The sequence below is a fragment of the Pongo abelii genome, chromosome 19, assembly GCF_028885655.2.
Source record: "Pongo abelii isolate AG06213 chromosome 19, NHGRI_mPonAbe1-v2.0_pri, whole genome shotgun sequence".
Taxonomy (NCBI): domain Eukaryota; kingdom Metazoa; phylum Chordata; class Mammalia; order Primates; family Hominidae; genus Pongo; species Pongo abelii.
In genome coordinates, this window is record NC_072004.2 from 73,488,565 (window position 1) to 73,510,241 (window position 21,677).

General features: G+C 50.6%; 2 protein-coding genes across 11 annotated transcripts; one reads left to right on the plus strand and one right to left on the minus strand.

Moving 5' to 3' along the window:
- Positions 1 to 5: 5 nt before the first annotated feature.
- Positions 6 to 17,429, minus strand: CCDC200 (coiled-coil domain containing 200). 9 transcript variants are annotated; one of them, XM_054546491.2, is made up of 7 exons: positions 17,159 to 17,429; positions 12,923 to 13,250; positions 12,245 to 12,303; positions 10,121 to 10,278; positions 5,582 to 5,754; positions 855 to 1,005; positions 6 to 169 (listed from the first exon to the last, which is right to left on the minus strand). In XM_054546491.2, the coding sequence occupies exons 1-4, from the start codon at positions 17,261 to 17,263 to the stop codon at positions 10,252 to 10,254; spliced, it is 519 nt and encodes a 172-aa protein (XP_054402466.1). In that variant the 5' UTR covers positions 17,264 to 17,429; the 3' UTR covers positions 6 to 169; positions 855 to 1,005; positions 5,582 to 5,754; positions 10,121 to 10,251. The 9 variants fall into 9 exon arrangements, 5 of the variants coding, with proteins under 5 accessions (XP_054402466.1, XP_054402465.1, XP_054402463.1 ...); XM_054546490.2 differs by lacking the exons at positions 6 to 169; positions 855 to 1,005; positions 5,582 to 5,754 and adding an exon at positions 6,370 to 6,805; XM_054546488.2 differs by lacking the exons at positions 6 to 169; positions 855 to 1,005; positions 5,582 to 5,754 and adding an exon at positions 7,720 to 7,829 and having other exon boundaries at positions 17,159 to 17,428.
- Positions 275 to 8,699, plus strand: TMEM106A (transmembrane protein 106A). 2 transcript variants are annotated; one of them, XM_009251697.4, is made up of 9 exons: positions 288 to 441; positions 721 to 910; positions 1,538 to 1,769; positions 2,329 to 2,392; positions 4,268 to 4,421; positions 4,929 to 5,069; positions 5,177 to 5,220; positions 5,739 to 5,792; positions 6,161 to 8,699. In XM_009251697.4, exons 3-9 carry the CDS (start codon positions 1,559 to 1,561, stop codon positions 6,279 to 6,281), a joined length of 789 nt encoding a protein of 262 aa, XP_009249972.3. In that variant the 5' UTR covers positions 288 to 441; positions 721 to 910; positions 1,538 to 1,558; the 3' UTR covers positions 6,282 to 8,699. The 2 variants fall into 2 exon arrangements, with proteins under 2 accessions (XP_054402460.2, XP_009249972.3); XM_054546485.2 differs by lacking the exon at positions 721 to 910 and having other exon boundaries at positions 275 to 441.
- Positions 17,430 to 21,677: the final 4,248 nt, after the last annotated feature.

Consider the following 21,677-nt stretch of genomic DNA (forward strand, 5'->3'; position numbering starts at 1 on the left):
ACCAGGCCGTTCATTATTTAAAACGTTTTAATCGGGGCTTCCGGGTAGAAGGTGGAGCGGCAGGGTGTAATTGGGTTGATGGGTGGGACCTGTCTTGACCATCGGAGTTTTATAGCCGAGGGCCAGGAGAGCCCGGGTTGCCCTCTCCGTTGTACTTGCACATAACCACCTAAAGAATGGTGAAATAAATGTTCTTGGAAATTCCTACCCGGACTGGCTAGTCCTTGCGGAAGCAGCGTCCGGGCCCTCGGGTAACGTTTGAAGAGCTGGGAGCGTCTCAGACCGCTGCGTGGCGAAGGGGCGGACCGGGGGACGAGGGGGTGGGCCCTTAGGGGCTGGGGCGGGACTTCCCTGGGCACTGAGTCAAAGCTTGAGGGGAGTGTCCGCTCCCGCATTTTCGATTCCGCTCGCTGCCGTTTCTGTCGCTGCAGTCGTACGCGGGTAAGGCCCTCCCTAGACCCTTTATACCTGCTTTACCTTTCGGAGGTCAAGACACCTCCTGTTGCCGCCTCCTCGCCCAACACACAGGCGCCCCCCGCACGGGTACCAAGCTTGACTAACGGCCTCTCGGGGTGTGTGGTGGGACTTGAAATCCTCCCTTAATGAAGTCACACCTCCGTCCGCTTCCACCCGGTCGGCCCATGGCAGAGCCCCCATGTAGCCCAGGAATCGGCTTGGCCCTTCGGGGAGGTCAGCGTCCTTACTATCCCCACTCTCCAGTGCGGCACATTCGCTCCACTGGGACTCCGGCCGGTTGCTGGCCCCAGGCGGTGCTTCTCCCCACCACTGCCCAGCTCAGCTCAGCCCAGCCCAGCCCACTCTGCCCTTAGAGAGCCTTCTCCCCAAAGACTCACTCCAGAAGTCTCGCCCTCGTGCAGCTGAGGAGCCTGGGATCCCAGACCTGAACCAGGTGAGCATCCCTATATTTTAGCCCAGAAAGATCTGTGTGGCTCACTTGCCGGCCTCGTTCTGCCACACAGAGTCCAGATTTAGCCTTGACTTTTCCTAGTGAAAGACAGACCCTGGTATCAGTATGACCCTCCTCAGGCTTTCTTACCCGGCCTCAGAAAGCAGTGAGGTGTCTGCTTTCTCTCAGGGCTTCTTTAGATAGGGGTCTTAACCACACCTGTGACCAAGTCTGGCCTCCTCTCTCCTTGTTTCAAAGAATCTCTTTTCTGCCCTATCCAACTTCCTTCCCTTAAACTGAATGACAGCTCAGCAACTTTTCCAGAGAAAAATTAAATGCTCTGACAATCACTTATGGAAGTTCCTTAAAGTGAAGTAACTTCTGCTTTTCTTTTGTTTTCCCTTTTGTAGGCAGATTGGTCTCTTTTAAAATAATGAAAGGAGTTGAAATGCATTGAGACTTCTGAGAGTCCCATGTGACCACCCAATTTTTCACATCCTATCTTCCTTAGGCTTGAGCTTGCTTAAACTGTGGTGGAGCTCCTTGCCAGTCTTGAGAACTTCAAACCAAAATTACATCTGGCGTCAGTGCTAACAAACTTAGCACTGAACTTTGGTCTTTTCTCATTAGTGAAACCCCCGCCCCCGAAGAATGGGTAAGACGTTTTCCCAGCTGGGCTCTTGGCGGGAGGATGAGAACAAGTCAATCCTGTCCTCCAAACCAGCCATTGGCAGCAAGGCTGTCAGCTACTCCAGCACCGGTAGCAGCAAGTCTTTTTGTTCCTGTGTGCCTTGTGAAGGAACTGCTGGTGCCAGCTTCGTGACTTGTCCCACCTGCCAGGGCAGTGGCAAGATTCCCCAAGGTGAGTGGCCCAAGGCTCTGGAAATAGCCTGGAATCCAGGGAAAGTTCTTAGCCTGTTGGTCTGGGGCAGCCCCTCTGAGTCTCCTTGGATGGGGTTAGATCTGCTCCCGACTCTTGACCTCCCAGTCTCAGGCTGGCCAGGGAGATACTTAACTATCCTTGGGTTCCCTGCAAAAACCTGCCCTCCTTTCCTGGTTGTATTCCCCAGCCCCTTGTGGGAAAGAGGGGTTTTAGCAACACTGTGTGTCTTAGGATTCATTCAGTTCAGGAAGTTACAAATGAACTTTACAAAGATGCTGGGCATCTCTGATTTGCTGGTGACTTTCAGAGATTCTTCATACCTATTAGTGGAAATCTCACTTCCATTCTAGAGATGGCAAAGCTGAGCTGCCAACTTTGGTAGCAGAGTCCAGTGCTTCCAGTCCTGCTCTGGGGCAGATGTGGCATGCTTCTAACATTGCTCTGTGGTGTGGGTGGAGGCATGCTTCTGGGAAACTGGCACAGTAAATATTTGTCACAGTTGCATCTTGGCCCTCCCTCTCACCTTCTCTCTCTCTAGAGCTGGAGAAGCAGTTGGTGGCTCTCATCCCCTATGGGGACCAGAGGCTGAAGCCCAAGCACACGTAAGCCCCCCTTTCTCCCCTAGCTTCACAAGCCATCGCCCCTGGGGGCTGCTCCCTTTGTCTCCCCTGTTTTGATCCCCCCTAATTTCTTCCTATTAGTTCTTCCATAGAAAGCCTGAGCCTCAGAGGTACCAGCTCCTTACATCCAAGGATTTTTTCCTGATTTAGAAGCTCCTGGACTGGGTGTGGTGGCTCATGCCTGTAATCCCAGCACTTTGGGAGGCCAAGGCAGGCAGATCACTTGAGCTCAGGAGTTCAAGACCAGCCTGGGCAACATGGTGAAACCCCCATCTCTATCAAAAAAAAAAAAAAGAAAGAAAGAAAAAAGAAGCAGCAGCTGTGGGCACAGCAGATGTCACTTGAGGCCACCAGGTGGCCTTCCTTAAGCATCACTGCTTCCAGGAAGCATGGCCCCCTCTCCAAGACAGGAAGGATCTGGTAGCTCTGCAAGTCCTCCCAGGAAGGAGGGAACAAGCATGTGGCCCTGGCTGCAATTGATTTGAAAACATTATTTTTCTTAAGCACCTCCCTTGCTGAGGCAGTTCAGACTTGCTTGTTTTTCTTCCAGTAGAGATGAAAAACCTATTGTCTACTGTTCTGGGATACTTCAGAACCTCAGGCAGCCCTGGGGCCTACCGTGTTTGTGATCTGAGTCCGTCTGACATGGAGCTCCCTCAACCTCCTCCCAAGGTCCTGGTGTCAACCTGGGAGTCACCACCAAGCCGAACCCTCTCCGCCACCCCACTATACCAGAATTAGAAATCAGGCTGGGCGTGGTGGTTCATGCCTGTAATCCCAGCACTTTGGGGAGGCCGAGGCAGGCGGATCACCTGAGGTTAGGAGTTCAAGACCAGCCCGGCCAACATGGCGAAACCCTGTCTCTACTAAAAATAGAAAAATTAGCTGGGCGTGGTGGCAGACACTAGTAATCCTAGCTACTTGGGAGCTGAGGCAGGAGAATTGTTTGAACCCCGGAGGTGGAGGCTTCAGTGAGCCAAGATCACGCCACTGCACTCCAGCCTGGGCAACAGAGCGAGGCCTCATCTGGAAAAAAAAAAAAAAAAAAAGGCCTGTAATCCCAGCACTTTGGGAGGCCAAGGGAGCAGATCACGAGGTCAGGACTTTGAGACCAGCCTGACCAACATGGCGAAACCCCATCTCTACTAAAAATAAAAAAATTAGCCAGGCATAGTGGCAGGTGCCTGTAATCCCAGCTACTCGGGAGGCTGAGGCAGGAGAATGGCGTGAACCCGGGAGGTGGAGGTTGCAGTGAGCCGAGATCGTGCCACTGCACTCCAGCCTGGGCAACAGAGCAAGACTCTGTCTCAAAAAAAAAAAAAGAAAAAAAAGAAATTAGCAGTGCACGTCATAAGATACTAACAAAGTACTATCTCTTTAATGCATATCTGAATTTTGAATTGGATGGATGGTGTCCTGTTCTGAATGTTAAAATTCAGAACTTCCAAATATGGACTTATTTCTTCTAGTGATAATAACTAGCACTCATTGTGCTTTTGCCATGTGCAGGGACCTGTGATTACTATTTTTCCATATATTAGCTGATAACAAATTCTGTGAGGTCAGTACAATTATCTGCCTTTTACCAACAAGGAAACTGAGACTTAAGGAGGCTAAGTGGGCTGCTCCATGTTATTGGGTCAATGGGAACAGAGAGCTGGGAGTGGAAACCAGGCTGCCTGGCTGGCAATCCTGTGCTCCTACTCATTCTGGGCCACATCTGGGGAGCTAAATGTTGTTGGGGGAGTGTGCAGGGGAAAGCTTTGTATATGGAGAGGAGTGTCTGAACCCCCTCCCAGAGTTTCCTTGGTGTTCAGACTTTTCCATTCCTCCATCCTGGGTCCTGCTTTCCCACAGGAAGCTCTTTGTGTTCCTCGCCGTGCTCATCTGCCTGGTGACCTCCTCCTTCATCGTCCTTTTCCTGTTTCCCCGGTCCATCATTGTGCAGCCTGCAGGCCTCAACTCCTCCACAGTGGCCTTTGATGAGGCTAATATCTACCTCAACATAACGGTGGGTGGCTGCCCTTGGCTCCAAACCCCCCTTCCCAGCAATACTTCGCTGTAAACTTTGTCCAGTGTTGTGACCCTGGGCATGGGAAGCCAGGGATCTTATGGCACCCAGAGGGTGCTGGGAGCCTGAAGAGAAGTAGGAGCAACCATGAGCTCCATGACAGATGGTAAGGATTGGGACTCTACACAGTAAGGGGTCAGAATCCGGGCCAGATAAGTAAATCATAGGGGTGGAGTGGGGTGACAGTGCCTGAGACTCTCTGGATGGACAGGACTGAATGGAAAGAAGCCATACAGGATGGGCCTGGATCCTGAGGCAGCTTAACTTCGTAAAGTTGACCCCTCACCATTCAATGCCCCTCCAAGGGGCTCCCAGTTTTCGTCCTCTGCACCTGAAGCTTGTCATGGTAGATGGGGCTCAGGGCAGACAGCCAGGCTTTTGCAACTGTTTGGCTTTTCCTAAGGATGGGACATCTTCACTCCTCCCTTCCCTTGTCTTCATCCCCAGAATATCTTAAACATCTCCAATGGCAACTACTACCCCATTATGGTGACACAGCTGACCTTCGAGATTCTGCATCTGTCCCTCGTGGTGGGGCAGGTTTCTAACAACCTTCTCCTACACATTGGCCCTTTGGCCCGTGAACAGGTGACTCCCCTCTCCCTGGCCAGCCCTGCCCACTGGTGTGTGGATGTGTGGTAGTGGGAAAGGGGCAGCTGGAGTTGGGGCTAACCCTGTGCCCATTTGGTTGACAGATGTTTTACACAGTAGCCACCAAGATACGGGATGAAAACACATAGTGAGTACCCCTTGATCTCTTCTCCCCTAGGCGCTTGCCTGGCTTAGGAACCCAATTAATACCCACCAGCTTTCCTGATTGCTTAGCAAATTCTTCAGCCAGCATCTGGCCTGCCCTCCCATGGCCAAGAATGTAATAAGCAAGGGTTCAGGGTCCCCAGCCTCTGCTTGTTTGGACCTTGATTAGAATGAAAAACAGGCTGGAATTTGGTTAATCTTTACAATATGTGACCTTGGGCTCTTCAGCCTGCATTGCTGAGGAAGATGAATGTTTTGTTTGTCTCCTGAGGGGGCGTCCAGCATGTGCCTGGGCCAAGTGAGTGGAGGTCAGAGTGATAGTGCAGCCATGCTGCCACACTCACCTGAAGGGTGGGAAGGGGTGGGAGTGACACTTTGGGGGCACCTGATGGAAGGAAAGAGTTCTGTGGGGTAAGGAAACTGGGACCTGCAGGCATCTTCTGAGCTGACAGCCTGCTCCATGTGACACGTGGTCCCACGTTCTCTTTTCTTCTCTCTCAGCAAAATCTGTACCTGCCTGGAAATCAAAGTCCACCATGTGCTTTTGCACATCCAGTAAGTAGAGCTTGGAGCTCTGGTATCCCTGCTCTCACTTCTGACTTCATTCTCACTCAGCTCCACCTCGTGGGCAGAGAGTCTTCCAAGCTGACCCCATGAATCTTTGTTGGCTCTTGGGAATAGCAAGTCTAGCCCCTTTTCTAAGTCTCACCTTGCCTATAAGCTATTAGGGGCAACAGGCATAGGGCTGTCTGGAAGCTGCTGCAAAACAGGTGGGGCAGCTGTCCCAGGTACCTTGGCAGAGTGGGGAGCCAGAGGGAAGGGCAAATGAGGGAGCTCCCCGCTCCCCACCCCCAGACAGTATAATGGGGCCAGAGCTTTCCTTTTCCTCCCAGCCATGGCAACAAGGCCTGCTTCCTCTCCAGGGGCACCCTGACCTGTTCATACCTGAGCCATTCAGAGCAGCTGGTCTTTCAGAGCTATGAATATGTGGACTGCCGAGGAAACGCATCAGTGCCCCACCAGCTGACCCCTCACCCACCGTGACCTGTCTGCTGTCCCTGTACTCCAGGCACCTGCAACCCTGGTCTATATCTCCCACAACTCCGTGGTGACTAAGGAAGGACTACAGAGGCTTTGCCAAAGGAGAAGCCCTGCTTCATTACACCCTTACCTCCCACCCCCTCAGCACAGGAAGCTTGCTTTGAAGTTAACTTCATACACACACACTCATATCCTCCAGTTTTCCCCAGATTCTTTTAGGGGCTGCCATCAGATTCTGCCCTTGGTTAGTCTTTTTTTTTTTTTTTGGTAGAGACAGTCTCACTGTTGGTCCAGGTTGGTCTTGAACTCCTGGGCTCAAGCGATCCTCCCTTCTTGGCCTCCCAAAGCACTTGGATTACAGATGTGAGCCACTGTGCCTGGCTGGTCTTTCTTGAGGAAAATCTGACCTGGCATTTTCTTGAGGCACCTTAGATTCCCTGGAGTGGCACCTGGCCTTTCTGTACTGAGCACCTGCTCGGTCTGAAGGGGCCATTTCACCCCAGCTCCATCAGGGCTGGCCGTCCTGTCTGAATGTGGAGAGAGCTGTAGTTTTATCTGGCTTTTAAAACATAGACCTGCCGGCTGGGCGCAGTGGCTTACGCCTATAATCCCAGTACTTTGGGAGGCCGAAGCGGGTGGATCACTTGAGGGCAGGAGTTCGTGACCAGCCTGGCCAACATGGTGAAACCTTGTCTCTACTAAAAATACAAAAATTAGCCGGGTGTGGTGGCGCGCGCCTGTAATCCCAGCTACTAGGGAGGCTGAGGCAGGAGAATCACTTGAAACCGGAAGGCAGAGGTTGCAGTGAGCCAAGATCATGCGACTGCACTCCAGACTGGGCAAAAGAGCAAAACTCTGTCTCAAAAAAAAAAAAAGGAAACTTTTCAAGTTTTCTACCCTCTGATAAGAAAATTTGGGGATATCCAGTGCCATCTCCAAGGACTTTCAGGGGAATCACTTGAAACCGGAAGGCAGAGGTTGCAGTGAGCCAAGATCATGCGACTGCACTCCAGACTGGGCAAAAGAGCAAAACTCTGTCTCAAAAAAAAAAAAAAGGAAACTTTTCAAGTTTTCTACCCTCTGATAAGAAAATTTGGGGATATCCAGTGCCATCTCCAAGGACTTTCAGGGGATCATAGATGCTTTTCTGTGCCTATCTGCTTTGACCATGTGAAAAAGTGATAGTCTGCTTCTCTCTGGTAACTTGTCTGCCACCCATCTGATAGTAAGATTAGCCAAGGCTCTTTAGCCCTCTGTCCTTTCTGGTTATTGACTGTCCCTGGTTCCTAGAAAGACAGAGTTGTTCTCCAGCTAAAGCGTCTTCTCTCTATAAAGCAGTTTTACTATTCTTTTCATAGCGGGAGCCAAAATAGTAGAGGAGGGGAGGGAGGCACCTGGCACTCTGTGGGCCTGCACAGGAAAAACAGAGCCAAAGGCAGAATCATTGTATAAGATATTTATTAAAGGAGAGCCTCTAAGTCCACATCCTGAGCCCATGTGAGGGGACACAGGTAGGTCAAACGGTGGGCCCAGCTGCTGTCATCTGAAAGCCTGCAGGAGATGAAGCTATCAGTATCCAGCTGAAGGCTGCTGGGTTCTGTTCCACCACCACCTTAGCACCAGGGCCCACTCTGGTCCCAGAGGCCTCATCTCTCCTTGGGCTTTGACAATGTGGAGCAGCACATCAGCAGGGACTGCTCTAGACCCTCCCTTTCCTGTCACTCAGCTGGGGCTAAGCCCCAGATAACCCCTAGGTTCCCACTGGCTCCTAGTAGAAATGGTTTCTGTACTTTAGCAGAACAGGAAGGATATTTGTTCATTAAAGGTGGCTTGGTCTTACAGCTGGGTGCAGTGGTATATACCTATAGTCCCAGCTACTCAGGAAGCTGAGGTGGGAGGATCTCTGGAGCCCAGGAGTTGAAGTTTAACATGAGCAGCAACATTAGCAAGACCCCGTTTAAAAAAAAAAAGAGCCGGGCATAGTGGCGCACACCTGTAATCCCAGCTACTCAGGAGGCTGAGGCAGGAGAATCACTTGAACCCGGGAGGCAGAGGTTGCAGTGAGCCAAGATTGCGCCACTGCACTCCAGCCTGGGCAACAGAAGTGAGACTCTGTCTCAAAAAAAAAAAAGATGGCTGTCTCTTTATCATTCAGACAGAAAGATGAACACAGGTGAGCGGGGAGAGCTAAATTTGAAGTAGGATGCATGGAGAGGGAGAAGTGGTGACAGAACTTGGTAACAAGCTGGCTGGGGGAACGAGGGGAAGGAAGGAGACTGCTGTCTCCAAGCTGAGGTCAGGGTGGTGTTGGCAAGAGCGCAAAAGTCCAGGGAAGCCAGGCTGGAGCTGCTGTGTATAGACTGCCAAATGCGAAGTATTTATATTGTATTCAATAAACTATACTTAAGAGTGTTCAAAAAAGTCTCCTGGGAGTGGGAAGGGAACTAGTGGATACTCCCTATTTCACAAACTTTTCTTTTTTTTCTTTTCTTTTTTTTTTTTTGTTTTTTGAGACAGTTTTGCTCTGTTACCCAGGCTAGAGTGCAATGGCACGATCTTAGCTCAGTGCAACCTCTGCCTCCCGTGTTCAAGTGATTCTCGTGCCTCAGACTCCCTGAGTAGTTGGGGTTACAGACATGCACCACCACACCCAACTAATTTTTGTATTTTTAGTAGAGACAGTGTTTTTTCATGTTAGCCAGGCTGGTCTCAAACTCCTGGCGGCCTCAAGTGATCTGCCCGCCTCGGCCTCCCAGAGTGCTGGGATTACAGGCATGAGCCACTGCACCTGGCAGAAACTGTTTCCTTAATGTTCCAACGGGCAGCAAGGTTTCTTCCCCAGGCCTCTGAGCCACTGATGACATATCCTGCCCTTCTGTTTTCCGTGAGATTGCTCACAGGAGCTCACTCTCTCCCTCTTGCTCCCATTGTGTATCTCTAAAGTCTCTTCCAATTTTACTATTCCTGTTCTGTGCCACCACCATCCCGTTATCTTCCCCAGCTGCTCTCATCAGGAAATGTCGTGGGTTGCACTGAAACGGCCCCTTCAGACCAAAGGCAATGCTATGTAGGCTACAATGAAATACGCAGCTGATCCCTCGGACGGGGCTTGTGATTGAGGTGACTGAGGCAGCCTTTCTCATCATGGAGGAAGAAAGGCCTTCCCAGGGCTTGCACCTTCCTGAAGTCTAACACCCAGGGCCCCCACCCCTACCCACTCCTTCACTTTGGGCTGGTGAACCTCTTGGTTGTCACTGCTAGATGGAGAGGCTGAGAGCCAGGAAGGGAGAGGGCTGTGGGTTTTAGAAGGCAAGCCTCCCTCCCCTTCCCAGGGTCAGGTGTCATGTTCCTGAGGCTATAGCCTCCCTTTCCTCCAAGCTCTTTCGCTCCATCCCTGCCTCCATTGTGCATTTGACAGCTGAGTGCCCCCTGTAGGCCAGACATTGCACTGGGCTTGGAGGTGGGGAGCATCACTGCCTGCTACCACTTTCTGCTGCTGCAGGCCTGCTCTGATGTGATGCGACCCCTCCTTCCCCAGGCTATATCTCAGTAAGCATGGGCTTGGGGGAATGGGTGATGGCTCCAGTGACAGTCATAAACTGAAGCCCCAGACAGACTTATCACTGCTGAATGAGGGCAGGTAGTGATAGTAGTAGGAGTTGCATACTTGGGGGGGACCCAAGACCCAGTTCTCCCATTGGTTTTGCCTAGAGAAGCATAAACTTGCCTTCCACTCTCTTTCTACCCTCTCCATCCCCTTCGTGAGTCCTCCTGCCCTCTTCCTTTCATCTCTGTCTCATAAAGCTGACCAGTCCCGTGATTCCTCCCAGGAAAAAAATTACATTTTGTTCTGGCAGCCTCCTCTTCTAGAGTGGGTGGCTTTTGGAGTGGAGATATTGCTGGATGCTGAGAAGATGTGGTTGCTCATCTGCATTTTGGGGATGGCCATGGGGTCTTGGGTTCAATCTCTGGATCACCACTGCTGTATGTAATCGGTAGACTGAGAAGAGGGAGAGACAGGAAACCAAACAAGTTAGCAGCTTCTGGTTTCAGAACATTGTGTGAAATTCCTTGAGTCCAGAGGAATCAAAGTAAAATGTAGCAGCCCACTCTTCATCCTAGAAGTGCTAGCATCAGGTTCTTTCATCTGTTGCACCTCTGTCAGAGACACCTTTCCAATGCCTTGCACAATTACACAATTATATATTCTTGTTAAGAGTTGCCATCCAGGCCGGGCGCGGTGGCTCACACCTGTAATCCCAGCACTTTGGGAGGCCGAGACGGGTAGATCTTTTGAGACCAGCCTGGCCAACATAGTGAAACCCCATCTCTACTAATAATATAAAAATTAGCTGGGCGTGGTGGTACATGCCTGTAATCCCAGCTACTCGGGAGGCTGAGGCAGGAGAATCGTTTGAACCCGGGAGGTGGAGGTTGCAGGTAGAGTGCAGCTGAGATCCAGCCTGGGTAACAGAGTGAGACTCTGTCTCCAAAAAAAAAAAAAAAAAAAAGGTTGCCATCCTGAGTTTGATAGCCTACAATGAGCTGGACTCCAAGCTAAGTGCTTTTAGTGCTCTTTCCTCTATCTATCTGTCTGTCTGTCTGTCTCACTCTTTTACCCAGGCTGGAGTGCAGTGGTGTCATCCTGGCTCACTGCAGCCTCCACCTCCAGGGGTCAAGTGATTCTCCTGCCTCAGTCTCCCGAATAGCTGGGATTACAGAGGCGCCCTACCACACCTGGCTAATTTTTTGTATTTTTAGTAGAGATGGCATCTCAGCATGTTGCCCAGGCTGGTCTCAAATTCCTGAGCTCAGACAATCTGCTCACCTCGGCCTCCCAAAGTGCTGGGATTTCAGGCGTGAGCCCCTGCGCCTGGCCCCTTTCCTTTATTAATAATTTCCATATTCAGTCCTCATGCCACCTCTGTTGAGGAAGTTGTATCATCTATCATTTTATGGATTAGCGCTGAGCAATAGGCCATCCATACCCAGGCATTTTTTCCTTTTTTTTTTTTTTTTTTTTTCAGGGAGGGTCTCACTCTGTTGCATAGGCTGGAGTGCAGTGGTGTGATCACCACTTACGGCAGCCTCAACCTCTGGGGCTCAAGCGATCTTCACCTTAGCTTCCCAAGTAGCTTGGACTCCAGGTATGTGCCACCATGCCCAGCTAGTTTTGTTTTTTTCGGTTTTTTTTTTTTAAACGAAATCTCGCTCTGTCACCAGGTTGGAGTGTAGTGGCACAATCTCGGCTCACTGCAAACTTTTCCTCCTGGGTTCAGGTGATTCTCCTGCCTCAGCCTCCCGAGTAGCTGGGACTACAGGCACATGCCACCACACCCAGCTAATTTTTGTATTTTCAATAGAGATGGGGTTTCGCCATGTTGGCCAGGATGGTCTTGATCTCTTGACCTCATGATCCACTCGCCTCAGCCCCTCAAAGTGCTGGGATTACAGGTGTGAGCCACTGTGCCCGGCTGCCCAGCTAGTTTTTAAAATTTTTTTTTGTTGTTGAGACGGAGTCTCACTCTGTTGCCCAGGCTGGTCTCAAACTTCTGGGCTCAAGGGATCCTCTCACCTTGATCTCCCAAAGTGCTGGGATTATAAGCATGAGCCCCACACACTTGGCTTTTTTTCAATTTTTTCTTTTTTTTTTTGGAGATGTCTGAACCTGAACTCCTGGGCTCAAGCAATACTCCTGCCTCAGCTTCCCAAGTAGCCAGGACTACTGCACCCAGCTTCCTACCCAAACATTTTTAATGGTGGCAAAGAATAGAGGAATAGACCATCCAGAAGTAATTTGAAATAATTCTAGTCTCCTCCCCTTACTGCTGCTAAGGAGGTTTCTCTGGACTACACACACACACACACACACACTCTCTCTCTCTCTCGCTCGCTCGCTCTCTGTCTGTCTCTCTCTTTCTCAGTCACCCAGAGTCTGTCTTTCAGGGTCTGTGTCTCTATCTTACCTTGAGTTGTGAATACCCAGTGTTTTTGATGGGGCTAGATTGGCATGAGTTCATGAGACCTGATGATGAAACAAAGTACAGGTTACTCATCCAGCAGTTTTCCAAGGATGGAACACTGCAAGCCTGGAGTGCTTGTGTCTGGTGACCCAGGGGGTGATGGGGGTGCGGTGAGGACAGGCTCCTACCTGGGACAGGGCACAGACTGAGCCCTTCCTGAAGATTCTCAACTAGGAAGCTGTGCTGTGGTTCCCTATTCCAGACCTCACGGGGCTCAGTATATCTGTTAATAAGCCTACAACTCATGTCCCACCCTCTGATCACCCCCACCTCCTCTGTCACACTCACTCTGGCAGAAGGGCTGACAGCTTCTCAACCACTCTCTGCAGAAGTTGGAAGGCTCCTTTGCAGCCGTAGGTTGGCATTAACCCACCCAGAGGGAGTTGACCAGCAAGGCATTAAAGGCCGAGGGTACTTGGGAGAGTCAGAGAGGGTAGGGTGGTAGATATGGATTCCGCACTACAGGGCTGGGTTGGAAGCAAAGGGCTCCTCTCCTCACCACCTCCCACTCCCAGGCTCCAGTCCAGAGTCTGTAAGGATTTTCTGCCCACCCTGGAATCTGTTGTTCATACAGAGATTGCCCTCCAGCTTAGTAGATCCCCGCTGAAGTAGGCTGGTGACCTGGCCTTTGGGAATCCTGGAGATTGCATTTGGAGGTGTGCTGAGTACAACGGGCTTGAGCACTTGGTTGTGTTGGCTGAGGTGGTAGCTGTGGTTGTGGTGGCTGTGGCCCTGGCCATGCCTGTGCCTGCGCCTGTGCCTGTGGCAAAGTTGATGGCTGTGGTGGTGTCTGCGATGGTGGCTGCACTGATGGCTGCTGCTGTGATGGCTGTGGTTGCTCCTGTGATGTCCACAATTTCGCCACTGGTGGTTGCGGCACATTTAACTTCTTAGGTGGCTGGAGTTTTTTCTCCGATTGTTGTTCTTCCTCCTGGTGTTTCTTCAGTTCCTGGCAAGAAGCCCCCGGGCAAGTGGCATCATCCTCTCCCTACCCAATCACCCATCTGCCAGAGAAACTTCAGGGAACAAGGCAAGTGAGTAAAGAAGTATAGGTGGCAGTGGTCTCTGTTCCCTAGAGCTGGAGGCTGAAATTGGGCCTACGCTGTCTGCCTCACCCACTGTGACACCCAAGAACGATTTCTGGGTGGCACAGCCCCAGCCCAGGAAATAGCACTGTCTCTGATCACCTGCTTCCTCACTTGAGAGCTCAGCACTGAAAGCAGTTTTTAGTGCTGGAGGATAAAGAGTAATTCCCGCAAATGTCTTGTGTTTTGTTTTGTTTTTTAGAGACAGGTTCCCACTCTGTCACCCAGGCTGGAGTGCAGTAGCACGATTATGACTCACTGTAATCTGGAACTACTGGGCTCAAGTGATTCTCCTGCCTCAGCTTCACAAGTAGCTAGGATTACAGGTGCATACCACCATGCCCGGTGAATTTTTTTTTTTTAAATAGAGACAGGGACTCATTATGTTGCCCAGGCTGAAGTGCAGTAAGTGGTGCAATCTTGGCTCACTGCTGCCCCAACCTCCCAGGCTCAAGCAATCCTTCCACCTCAGCCTCCTGAGTAGCTTGGACTAAATGCATGCACCACCATGCCTTGCTAATTTTTAAATTTTCTGTAGAGACAGGGTCCCCCTATGTTGCCTAGGTTGGTTTGGAACTCCTAGCCTCTAGCGATCCTCCCACCTCAGCCTCCCAAAGTGATTTTTTTTAATAGCCCAAGGGTGCTTCTAAACCTTACAAGTGCTTTGAAATAGCAGTGTCAAATAAAAATATAATTCATGCTGGGCCGGACGGGGTGGCTCACGCCTGTCATCCCAGCACTTTGGGAAGCCGAGGTGGGCGGATCACGAGGTCAGGAGTTCAAGACCAGCCTGACCAACATGATGAAACCCCGTCTCTACTAAAAATACAAAAATTAGTTGGGCTTGGTGGCAGGCACCTGTAATCCCAGCTACTCAGGAGACTGAGGCAGGAGAATTGCTTAAACCCAGGAGGCGGAGGTTGCAGTGAGCCAGGCTCATGCCACTGCACTCCAGCCTGGGCGATAGAATGAGACTCCGTCTTAAAAAAAAAGTATGTATATAAATAAAATGCATGCCACATGTGTAATTTTAAATTTTCTTTTTTTTTTTTTTTTTTGTTTGTTTGAGACAGAGTCTCGTTCTGTCCCCCAGGCTGGAGTGCGATGCCCTGATCTTGGCTCATTGCAACCTCTGCCTCCCGAGTTCAAGAGATTCTCCTGCTTCAGCCTCCTGAGTATCTGGGATTACAGGCATGTGCCACCACACCCAGCTAATTTTTGTATTTTTAGTAGAGGCAGGGTTTCACCATGTTGGCCAGGATGGTCTCGAACTCCTGACCTTGTGATCCACCCGCCTCGGCCTCCCAAAGTGCTGGGATGACAGGCGTGAGACACTGCGTCCAGCCACTAAATTTTCTAATAGCCACATAGAAGAAGAAATAGGGCCAGGCGCAGTGGCACATGCCTGTAATCCACGCTTTGTGGCACTGAGACAGGAGGATTGTTTGAGGCTAGGAGTTTGAGGCCAGCCTGGGCAACATAGTGAGACCCGGTCTTTACAAAAAATTAGCTAGGCATGATGGTGCATGCCTGTAGTCCCAGCTACTCAGGAGGCTGAGGCTGGAGGATGGCTTGAGCCCAGGAGATCAAGGCTGCAGTGAGCTATGAATGGGCCATCGCACTCCAGGTTTGGTGACAGAGGAAGACCTTGTCTCAAAAAAAGAAGAAGAAGAAAAAACAAGTGAAACTAATTTTAATTACTTTTATTTATTTATTTTTTGTGTGCAACAAGGTCTCACTTTGTCTCACAGGCTGGAATACAGTGGCGTGATCACAAGGCTTACTGCAGCCCTGACCTCCCAGGCTCAAGTGATTCTCCCACCGCAGCCTCCCGAGTAGCTGGGACTATGGGTGCACACCACTATGCCCAGCTAATTTTTGTATTTGTTTCAGAGATGGATATCACCATGATACCAGGCTGGTCTGAAACTCCTGGGCTCAAACGATCAGCCTGCCTTGGCTCCCAAAGAGCTGGGATTACAGGCATGAGCCACTGTGCCCAGCCTAATAATATATTTTACTTAACCCCATGCATCCAAAACATCAATATGAACATATAATGAAGTATTTTATATTCTTTGTTTTCATACTAAGTCTTCAAAACCTAGCTTGAATTTGAAGCAACAGCACATCTCCAGCACATCTCAATTTGGACACTAAATTTTCATCAAAAATATTTCATTATTTTAGATTTCATAAATTTACAGTTGAAAAAGTAGATGTACATATCCAAATTGTCCCAAACATGCTTAAAATTTTTCCAGTACGTATGGTGAGTGTTTTAAAATATATATATTTTTGTTGTTGTTGTTGTTTTTTAAGATGGATTTTTGCTCTTGTCACCCAGGCTGGAGTGCAACGGCGCGATCTTGGCTCACTGCAACCTCCTCCTCCCAGGTTCAGGCGATTCCCCTGCCTCAGCCTCCCGAGTAGCTGGGATTATGGGTGCGTGCCACCACGCCCGGCTGATTTTTGTATTTTTAGTAGAGGTGGGGTTTCACCATGTTGGTCAGGCTGGTCTCGAACTCCTGACCACAGGTGATCCACCTGCCTCGGCCTCCCAAAGTGCTGGGATTACAGGTGTGAGCCACCGTGCCCTGCCGGGAGCAAGACTGGAGCAAGACTCCATCTCAAATAAATAAATAAGTGAATTAATTAATTGAAGGCCAGGCATGGTGGTTCACACCTATCAACATTTTGGGAGGCTGAGGTGGGAGGATTGCTGGAGTCCAGGAGTTCCAGACCAGCCAGGGCAGCATAGTGAGACCTTGTCTGTATTACAATAATAAAATCAAATAAAGTTTTTAATTTTTTTTTTTTTTGTGAGACAGAGTCTCACTCTGTCTGTCACTCAGGTCAGAGTGCAGTGGCACCATCTTGGCTCGCTGCAACCTCCACCTCACTGGTTCAAGTGATTCTCCTGCTTCAGCCTCCCCAAGTAGCTGGAATTACAGGCAAGCGCCACCATGCCTAGCTACTTTTTGTACTTTTAGTAGAGACCAGGTTTCGCCATGTTGGCCAGGCTGGTCTTGAACTCCTGACCTCAAGTGATCCACCCACCTCGGCCTCCCAAAATGCTGGATTACAGCTGTGAGCCACCATGCCCGGCCAAAATAACATTTTTAAAAACTAAATTAAATTTATATAACACTGACCGGGCGTGGTGGCTCATGCTTGCAATCCCAGCACTTTGGGAGGCTGAGGTGGGTGGATCACCTGAGGTCGGGAGTTCGAGACCAGCCTCACCAACATGGAGAAACCCCGTCTCTACTAAAAATACAAAATTATCTGGGCGCGGTGGCGCATGCCTGTAATGCCAGCTACTCAGGAGGCTGAGGCAGGAGAATCACTTGAACCCAGGAGGCAGAGTTTGTGGTGAGCCAAGATTGCACCATTGCACTCCAGCCTGGGCAACAAGAACAAAACTCCGTCTCAAAAAAAAAAAAAAAATTGGTTCTTCAGTCACATTCCAAGACTCAATATAGCATACAGGCTGGGGGTTACCCTATTGGACAGAACATCTTTAAACCTCCCAGGCCTAGTACCCTTGCCTTCCCCCAGACTATTACAAGAGGGAAATTGAGTCAGCTGATAGTGTTCCCCCAACACAGACACAGTCTATCTGAGAGAACGCCAAATGACCTTGCTTTCCTCCTACCCCCAGCAAACAACATTCACCAAATAGTAGGCAGCTTCCTAGGGATCTGTCTCCATTCTCCATTCCCTTCCTGCTCCAGAGAGGACCCTGAAGAACCCAGCCTATCCCATGCACCTGTTCTTTCTGCTGCAGCTCCTGCTGCTGCTGGGCCATCAGCCACCTCCTTCGGTCCAAAGCCATCTGCCGGCGCCGGGCCTCCCAGTGGTAGGCACTACCCATGATAGTGGGATGGTGTGAGGCCCCAGGTGGGGGTGGGGACAGGCAGAGCCCACTGCTCCCACCACCTCTGTCTCTTCCCACTCAGACCCCTCTGCCTATAACTGGAACCACCTCACAATGTGGTTACTGCCAGGGCAACTGGGCAGGCCCCGCCTGCTTTGTTGAGGGAGGGAGGCATTTTTCCCAAGGCTCCCAGGGAACATCTGCAAAGTACCTTTCTCTCCTGGGTCCTGATCAGATAGAAGACCTTCCCACCTTAGCTTTGAGTCTCAGTGGGCCCCATGGGCAATTCAGCAGTAAAGTCTTTTCTCTCTGACTTCTTTCCCCCACTCTTCCTCAGAGGCTTCCAGCTTCATCATCTGACCCTTCCTCTGCTCATCTCTCCCCACTTAGGTCTCCGGAATTACCTTTTTCTCCTTAATCTCTCCTCTCCCCATCTCCCCCATAAATGTCTGTGCTGAGTCAGAATGAAAGAAAATACAAAATCCTACTAAGCCTCACTGAGGTCTGAGCCCCCAGAACGCAAAGGAGCTTCTTAGAAAACACCCTAGCTCTGGAGATTTCTAATGCTGGACTCAAACCTAGCATCTACCTCTTAATTTTATTTTTATTTTATTTTTTATTTTTTGAGATGGAGTTTCACTCTTGTTGCCCAGGCTGGAGTGCAATGGTGCAATCTCAGCTCACTGCAACCTCCACCTCCCGGGTTCAAGAGATTCTCCTACCTCAGCCTCCCAAGTAGCTAGGATTACAGGCATGCACTACCACGCCCGGATAATTTTTGTATTTTTAGTAGAGACGGGGTTTCTCCATCTTGGTCAGGCTGATCTCAAACTCCTGACCTCAGGTGATCCGCCCGCCTCAGCCTCCCAAAGTGCTGGGATTACAGGTGTGAGCAACCATGCCCAGCCTGGGACTGTGCATTTAAGATCACCCCAAGTGTCTGGGCGCAGTGGCCTCTGCCTCCCAGGTTCAAGCAAACAAAAAGAAAGAGCCTAGGCAACCTAGCGAAACCCTGTTCAGGCTGCAGCCTATCCGTACCCCAGCTGTTCCAGAGGCTGAGGCAGGAGGGTGGATGGACACTGGGAGGTGGATGCTGCAGTGAGCAGTGATTGCACCACTGCACTCCAGCCTGGGTGACAGAACCAGGCCCCGTTCCAAATAAATAAAAATAAAGGAACCAGTTTGTAGAAAGCAGGAGAGGGTCCCGTTGAACTTCAAGCCTTCAAGCTACAGCTGTGGCTGGACAGGTTGGACCAGCAGGCTGGAGCAGTCGCCATCTTGGCAGGGATCATTGACCCTGATCTGTCGTCGGGAGGAGGAAGAGCTGATCTTACGCAGGGAGGGCAGGTGGACTATGTGTGGACTCTGGTGATCTGTTTGGGTGCCAGGTGTTACTCCCAGGGCCACCTGTAACTGTGAATGCGCAGGAACCCTGACTTGAGAAGGGCCTGGCCACGGGGGGCTCAGGCCCCTCAGGAATGAGAGTTTGGTTCCCGGTACCCAGGGAAACCACCAGCATCGGCAGAGGTGATAGCTGAGGAGGAGCGGGGATTTGGAGGAGAGACACAGGACGAGTACCGGGGGCAGCCCCGTGATCCACAACTGCTGCAAGAGGGGCTGTTTGTTCGACTCACTAGTCTTCTGCGGCTCTATGCGGTACTAAAGAGCAGAAGACAGAAGATACAAAAACCACAAAAATTAGCCGGGCGTGGTGCTGCGCGTCAATAATCCCAGCTACTCGGGAGGCTGAGACAGGAGAATCCCTTGAACCCGAGAGGCGGAAGTTTCAGCGAGCCGAGATCACGCTATTGCAGTCCAACCTGAGCGTCCGAGCGAGATTCTATCTCAGAAAGTAAAGATAGAATTAAAGTGCCCAGCGCAGTGGCTCACGCCTGTAATCCCAGCACTTTGGGAGGCCGAGGCCGGCAGATCACCTGAAGTCAGGAGTTCGAGACCAGCCTGGCCAACTTGGCGAAACCCCCTTAAAAATACAAAAATTAGCTGGGCGTGGTGGCAAACACCTGTAGTCCCAGCTACCCAAGGAGGCTGAGGCAGGAGAATCACTGGAACCCGGGAGGCAGAGGGTGCAGTGAGCCGAGATCGCGCCACTGCACTACAGCCTGGGTGACAGAGCAAGACTTTGTCTCTAAAAAAAAAGCATGGGCGCGGTGGCTCACGCCTGTAATCCCAGCACTTTGGGAGGCCGAGGGGGGCAGATCATGAGGTCAGGAGGTCGAGACCATGCTGGCTAACACAGTGAAACCCCGTCTCTACCAAAAGTACAAAAAAATTAGCCGGACATGGTGGCAGGTGCCTGTCGTCCCAGCTACTCGGGAGGCTGAGGCAGGAGAATGGCGCGAACCCAGGAGGTGGAGCTTGCAGTGAGCAGAGATGCACCACTGCACTCCAGCCTCAGCGACAGAGTGAGACTCTGTCTCAAAAAAAAAAAAAAAAGCCTGGGCCGGTGGCTCACACCTGTAATCCCAGCACTTTGGGAGGCGGCAGGCAGGCAGATCACCAGAGGTTGGGAGTTGGAGACCAGCCTGACCAACATGGAGAAACCCCATCTGTACTAAAAAGCCTCTGAGGAAGAGTGGGGGAAAGAAGTCAGAGAGAAAAGACTTTACTGCTGAATTGCCCATGGGGCCCACTGAGACTCAAAGCTAAGGTGGGAAGGTCTTCTATCTGATCAGGACCCAGGAGAGAAAGGTACTTTGCAGATGTTCCCTGGGAGCCTTGGGAAAAATGCCTCCCTCCCTCAACAAAGCAGGCGGGCGGGGCCTGCCCAGTTGCCCTGGCAGTAACCACATTGTGAGGTGGTTCCAGTTATAGGCAGAGGGGTCTGAGTGGGAAGAGACAGAGGTGGTGGGAGCAGTGGGCTCTGCCTGTCCCCACCCCCACCTGGGGCCTCACACCACCTCTTCCTATAATCCTGGAGACCCTACCTAATCCGTCTGGACCTCAGTTTCCTTGCCTGAAGAATAAGTGATAACTTGTTACTTTCTTTCACATAGCTGGTATAAGGATCAAATAGAATAATGGATGGGAAATAAAAGATAAAGTATAAAATTGTTTAGCTACAGGTTGGTATTATTATCCTACCTGACCCTTCCAAGGACTGTGTCCTCAGTAGGTGGAGTGAACAGGTGAGAGGATTATTCTTTGAAGCCCAGGAAGGCTTTTGGGGATAGAGACTGTGCATTTAATTTTTAAATTTTTAAATTTTATTTTTATTGTATTTTTTGTTTTTTGAGACGGAGTTTCACTCTTGTTGTCCAGGCTGGAGTGCAATGGCGTGATCTCGGCTCACCGCAACCTCCGCCTCCCAGGTTCAAGCAAGTCCTGCAAGTGATCCGCCCGCCTCGGCCTCCCAAAGTGCTGGGATTACAGGCGTGAGCCACCACGCCTGGCCTGGGACTGTGCATTTAAGATCACCCCAAGTGGCTGGGCGAGGTGGTAATCCCAGCATATTGGGAGGCCAAGGTGGGCGGATCATGAGGTCAGGAGATCGAGACCATCCTGGCTAACATGGTGAAACCCTGTCTCTACTAAAAGTACAAAAAAATTATCCAAGCATGGTGGCACATGCCTCTAGTCCCAGCTACTCAGGAGGCTGAGGCAGGAGAATCACTTGAACCCAGGAGGCGGCAGTTGCAGTGAGCTGAGATTGCACCATTGCACTCCAGCCTGGGCAACAAAGCAAGACTCCGTCTCAAAAGAAAAAAAAAGATCACCCCAAGTCGGCCATTGACCTATCTCCTATATATACACACACTTTTACCCAGAGGTATAAATCTTTCTGAAAGCAGTGAGCCCAAGTCCAGCTTCAGGGCTGGGGGCAGGGAAAGGGTTTAGATGAAAAGGATGCTTCAAATCCAGCCTCTAGTGTGGTGGGGATTGGGGTGGGGAGCAGCCCTTGAATCAGAACAGGTCTAATGATTCTGCTGAGACGTTTGGAAAAAAAAAAACAAAAACAGCTTCCAGGAGAGCCTGTCAATTCCAGCAACCAGTGTTGTGGAGTCAGCTTGGGCTTTGGAGTCAGACTCAGGTTCAATCCTGGCTGTGTCAGCTTGTTTCATCCTGCCAAACCTGCAGCTGGAGTTCCCCCAAAAGCAGCAGCAGCGGAGTTCCCACAAAGGAGTGCCCCAAACTGTCCTGAGCTGGGAATCCAAAGAAAGTACTCAACACCGAGGTGATTGGTCCAAAGCATGTATTAGAGGAACTTTCTTGTACACAACATGCTGCAGCAATCCTCCAGATGGACAGTGAGAGAAAAGTGATGTTCTACCTAGCTATGTCGGCAGTGAAGGGTCAGGGTGTAAAGTGTATATAAAGGTTTGAAGAATTTGGCTCAGGACCGGTTTTTTTCCCTCTTAAACCTATATATCTTTGTCAATGGCTATTCAAGGCC

Coding starts and splice junctions, on each gene's coding strand:
- TMEM106A (XM_054546485.2), top strand. CDS start 1,559: ATGGGTAAGACGTTTTCCCAGCTGGGCTCTTGGCGGGAGGATGAGAAC. Junction 1,770..2,328: donor CAGTGGCAAGATTCCCCAAG/GTGAGTGGCCCA, acceptor CTCTCTCTCTAG/AGCTGGAGAAGCAGTTGGTG. Junction 5,221..5,738: donor ATACGGGATGAAAACACATA/GTGAGTACCCCT, acceptor CTTCTCTCTCAG/CAAAATCTGTACCTGCCTGG.
- CCDC200 (XM_054546491.2), bottom strand. CDS start 17,263: ATGGGTAGTGCCTACCACTGGGAGGCCCGGCGCCGGCAGATGGCTTTG. Junction 13,251..17,158: donor AGCTGCAGCAGAAAGAACAG/GTGCATGGGATA, acceptor GCTTCTTGCCAG/GAACTGAAGAAACACCAGGA. Junction 12,304..12,922: donor CCAGGATTCCCAAAGGCCAG/GTCACCAGCCTA, acceptor TTTCATCATCAG/GTCTCATGAACTCATGCCAA.